The sequence below is a fragment of the Anneissia japonica genome, unplaced genomic scaffold, assembly GCF_011630105.1.
Source record: "Anneissia japonica isolate Jap-2015-1 unplaced genomic scaffold, ASM1163010v1 scaffold2471_len1564793_cov202, whole genome shotgun sequence".
NCBI classification, from domain to species: domain Eukaryota; kingdom Metazoa; phylum Echinodermata; class Crinoidea; order Comatulida; family Comatulidae; genus Anneissia; species Anneissia japonica.
Genome location: NW_022709610.1, coordinates 1,344,017 through 1,349,414, shown reverse-complemented (window position 1 = coordinate 1,349,414; position 5,398 = coordinate 1,344,017). Strand labels below are relative to the sequence as shown.

Sequence of the window (5,398 nt, the reverse complement as noted above, 5' to 3'; positions counted from 1 at the left end):
CTTTTATACTACTTTCTGTTGCATTTGTTTGGTCTGTGCACAACTCCAGATCTTTGCCTGGGAAGTCATAAACACTACTGCCCATATTTCCGACTAGCAATATCAATCATGTATCTGGATAACTGGCACCTTCCCGCTACCTCACGATATCAATTTATCCAGACAACATTCACAAAATAGACTAAACAAATCAGCAGTGATGTTGAGTAAATTTACCTGAATAATTGCCCTCCCACTTCTCTCGTCAATATTGGCTATAAACTCGGGTGAAACACACAGGACATCTATAGACAAGACATGAGATTCCATTTTCATTACATTCAAGGGAAAGTGCCACAAGATAACTGGAAAATGTTATTCTTTATTTTATATAAAAATAATTGCCTTGCACAATACTTCATACCAGCACTAAATGTAGACCTTGAATTGTGGGATTGCAAACTGTACCTACAAAAATGTGCCATGAAATTTAATTTTCTACATTAATATCATTTTTGCTCAATAAAGGTCTGAGTGCCCATGGAGACACAATCACAGTTATTAGTGAGACACACATGAAACAAAAGATACTTATTAAACAAGAATCTGGGTCGTTCCTCCTCGTCCCAACTGTTGTTGAAGCGCCCCGAATAAGGAATAATTACAGTCACGGTACATCCATGTCACCTAATGGCGCCATCTCTGCTGAATTAAGCACGTAAGTATACATTACAAATTTTGAAGATGTTTATCTTTATTTTCTTTTGTTTTACCAATCACATATAGTACTATTTATTAAAGTCAGGCTCCGGAGGAAAAAAAATTTTTGATATGTTGTAGAACTGATTTTTCTAACACAGAAAAAAGTTGTTGAAAAATTGGGGAACGGTGAATGAGATACAGATTTTTTAATATTTAAAAACTGGGGGAAAAAGGGGCGTAACTGCCCATTTTTACACCTTATTCCCCCAGTTTTTAAATATTCAAAAATCTGTATCTCATTCACCGTTCCCCAGTTTTTCGTCAAACAACTTTTTTCTGTCTTAGAAAAATCAGTTCTACAACATATCAAAAAATTTTGTTCCTCCGGAGCCTGACTTTAATGCAACATTACAAGGTACTACTTTGTGTTGGTCAGTGGTAAGAGTTTTTATTTTATATGGTCACTTTGAATGCATTATTAGACAAGACATTCATTCAATTCATTTTGTGATAATGGGCACATGGTAGAACATGAACAATTTGGAATTATACTTGTTGGGTACTCTGAGTAATAGCAAAGATCACTATACCTCAGAAAATATTAATTAGGTAAACAACATTTCATTGGCCAATTCCACCTGGTAAATTAGTACTTTTTACTACTTCTCTGCATGTACCAAATTTATGAAACTACAGCACTCCTTTACAATACATGCTACCTGAATGTAATTTTAAGCTTGGAATGGCTACTGTGCAAGGACACATCGCTACTCTTTTTGAAGCCAAAATAAAATTATGTGATTGACAGTAAAGATGCTCATCAAATGAAAAAAAGTGATTGGCAAAGTTGTAGAAGTTTTATCTACCTATATATGTTTCAATAATGTGTTTCATAAGTACATGTGCTAGGAAAAATCAATATTTAATATACATTGTTATCTAATTAATATTTATAAGGTATAGTAAAACTTTCTTATTATGTATCTGGAATGTGGAATAGGTTTCTAGGTATATGGTAAACTATGAAAAATGCATTCAACATATTATTTGCATGCAAATTAATTTCTGAGTACTCCTCTAAAAGAAATATGTACAGACATTATGAGCATCTTCAAGATTATGAGCGCCAATAAAATTGAGATACGATAGGATGGATAAAATCCTATTGAGTTTTAAGTGATGCAAGCCTTCCTCAACTGATATTTGGAACAGTAGTGCTTTTATTGTGCACTGGCTGACTTACATATATTAATTTTTTAAAAGGCACTGTACAAATAGTTTATTTTTGTTATATATACCATAGAGAAAATTCTATTTTCTCTATGTATATACTTAACATTCATTCCTGATGATGACATAATTAATGTCGAAATATTGAATCCCAACACGATGGCGTGTATTTCAATACTTGGAGTATGTATTATACTTTCTTATCTGAGATTAATCAGTGGACCTTTCGGTATACTTAACAGTTACCTTGCGATTAACTAATACTATAACATTGCTTTGAAGTGGAGATAGATGAAAGATGAAAGAGTTATCTTCGTTTACATAGGTCTCTTTGACCTACTTCTGAATCATGGAGATGAATAAATTGTAATTAAATTTGTTAATCTCAACCCAATGGCAGTATGGTCTGCCGCATACATACAGGTACAAATTTATTTAATTAAAGTTCCAAATATAAACTTACAAAGGCATCACTTTCTTCATAGTTTGTACCATATTATTATTATTTTATATTTTTTCCTTCGTTTTTATTTTAATAAACCACATTATTGCTTTCAGTGAATTTTATTTATTTTTTTTCTATATGTTGTGTTTCCCTGGACATATTTTTTAGAGAGTATTTACCCAGGCGTATATATCTGATTGTTTTCTTTATGTTTTTATTACCAGACATATTCAACGAACCCATAAACGCCACACGATTGATAGTTTGGTATTGAACTGGGAACTTGACCCTGCGATAATAAACGGCCACCTTCTAAACCCATCAACAGGTAATAGATATTATAACAAATATACGTATACTGTACATATTTATGTGCTTTTATATTTTTTAGTATTGATGGTTTATAATACGTGGAAGTAGCCTTTAAGTTTATAGATATTGTTTGATTGACAGTCTAAAATTTCTTTTAAATATTTATAATTTTTTTTCATTGATTGGTAACTTTTTTTTTCAAAATTAAGAAACTTTAAATTAGAATCCTTTTCAAAGCCAGAAACAGCTGATTTGAGAGTTCAATTTAAATCATCTAGGTGAAGTATCCAAGAATTCTGGCCAGTCTGTCTTGGAATGAGCCAATGCTGTGTGGCATTCCATTGGTCATCAAACTCCTCCAGAATTAAAAAATCGAAATTTCTATTCTATTCAAAACTGTAACATTCATTTTCATCTTTTTTCTTAAAGCTGATATTGCCGATAGGTTGGACTTCCTAGAGTTCTTCCGCCAGTCAATTCTAAATCATGAAGAGATTAAACTACCAGCTCTACGGGATCTAGATAAAATTGATAAAGACAAATATAAATACTTCCGTCAACTACATCTGTTCTACTACAAGTTAAAATTAACCTGTGCAAGCAAACAGCCTCATCGTCTTGGGGAGGAAGAGCATTATCAACAAACTATCAAAAAATTAGTAAGTTATCTACTACATTTTGAAATTACCTGAAGATATATAGTGAAACGTTATTATGTGAGATGTTATGTTATTAAGTGAGATGTTATTTTTTTTTTTTTTTGTATATCTTGACGAATCAGGCCTGATGTTACCATCAATACAGATAAGAGGCGGCCACAATATTTATATTCATATTCATATTCATATTTATATTTATTGAATTTCATAAGCCATGAAATGCTCAAACCTAGCGCTGAAACATAGCCAGAGCCACTTGACAATCCGTCAGTAGTCCAAGCCTGTGGTAACTAAGCATGTATTGATCATGACATCTGAATATTAAGTCCTTATTATTTATTATTGATTTAGATAGTATTTGGGCAATTTCATAATGCAGAGTGATTTTTTTGTAATTTTTCATACTTATCAAATCCCATCAAGTTTGTTATCAAACTAAAGCTCATTTTATATAGAATTAAGATCTAAAATCAATATTTTGGATTATGATTAACTGAGATGTATTCAATTTTTAAATCACTTTCATAAATCAGAGGGTTTTAGTAAAATGTGAAGTGGTAAAAATAGAGGGTATTTTTTTTTGTCTTTCCGCTACCATACATATTTTTTGATATTATATCAAAATTGTGATAGGTTTTTAAAAAAAACTAGGGTAGAAATTATAGATGGATTCCATAGTTATGTAAATATGATAATTATTCCAAGAATTAGAATGGAGTGTAAATATGACATTAGATTAAAGTTAAAAAGTTCAGCAAAATAGTGATTCCGCTACCATGAAATTGCCCATTTATAGATTATTATTGCATTTTTAAACATTTAACCTTTACGTTGTATTTTATTCACATTGTACAAACTTGCTTCTCCTTCAGGAGGTTTATGGTAATAAATGAAATTATGTACTCAGTTTGCAATGCTAAGAGCAGTTATTACTCTGCTTTAAATTTAACATAATTGTCTGACAATAACAATGAACTAGCAGCTTTACCTCAGATAACCGTGGAGATCTTTTAGCACATTCATCGCTGGTTAAAATTCATTTTTGCTGGGTGCAAATGCAAATAAAATGCAAATTAACAACATATTGATGGCTACAAGACTAGTTACTTATTATTATTGTATTACACCAAATATTCTGACCCAACTCACTTCTCTGTATCACAATGAAACTGCTGTTTATGCAGCAGGTTTCGTACTGTAACGTTTAGATGTTATGTGAATAGTTTGAAAGCTTGAACTCTAGTCCATTTTTTTCCCGCATATGGTAGACACTTCCTTATTAATCAAGTGGTATTTAATCTTCAGTCCTGTTAGTCATAATAAATCAATCATTCAATCAATGATCAATTAACCTAATTAATTTTTTTCACGTGGTACTTCCTGAAATATTGAGATTTCTCCTGAATTATTCAAAATGTCAAAAATAGTAAATGCATAAGAGGTCCTGGTAGGAGTATTTAATTAATCAACTTTACTTTGGAAACAACTCCATATATTCCTAAATACAATGGAGAGGCCAATCTAATTGACCAAATAAAAAAGTATTAAAATTTAACATGATTATTGCAATTTGTCAGCGTTGAAAAAATGAGTATAACCGGTGGTCGAAGTCAGAGATATTTTTAAAAAAGAAAAAAAAATCTCCTTTCAGACAACCTTCTTTCTACTTAGTCTTTTGAGTTATATATAGTTTACATATAACATTTAGTGCTGTAGGCGTTTGATAAAGATGTACACAAATGCAAAGGAACAGTACTAGATGGCCTTTCTGCTTGTTTTATAGCACATCAGTGGTCGATGGACTCCCATAATATTTTCAAAATGTATAAAACTAAATGAAGTCAAAGCTGTGTGTTATGTTGATCTCTTGTAACTGCAATACCTATGAAATGTTCTGAAAGTATTATTAAAGAAAAGCTATTACCATAAGTCAAGTATGCACGATGGACCCACATCAATTTGCCTATCAAAACAAGAAGGTTAATGATGCTTTGATTAGTGCAGGAGTGCAATGCATCATGTTCATTGTCATTCATACTTGCCACTTTCATAAGTTCGATCACACAAAGTT

At 31.5% G+C, this 5,398-nt stretch overlaps 1 protein-coding gene across 2 annotated transcripts in view; it reads left to right on the top strand.

The window, feature by feature from the left end:
• The window catches only part of LOC117106812 (general transcription factor 3C polypeptide 4-like), a 25,993-nt gene that overhangs the window by 9,712 nt on the left and 10,883 nt on the right, over nt 1–5,398 (top strand). Inside the window, exons 9-11 of one of the 2 annotated variants that reach the window (XM_033248275.1) lie at nt 508–697; nt 2,581–2,684; nt 3,098–3,327. In XM_033248275.1, coding sequence (XP_033104166.1) covers nt 508–697; nt 2,581–2,684; nt 3,098–3,327 — 524 coding nt within the window. The remainder of the gene's footprint in view (nt 1–507; nt 698–2,580; nt 2,685–3,097; nt 3,328–5,398) is intronic. The other variant, XM_033248276.1, reaches the window with a different exon arrangement.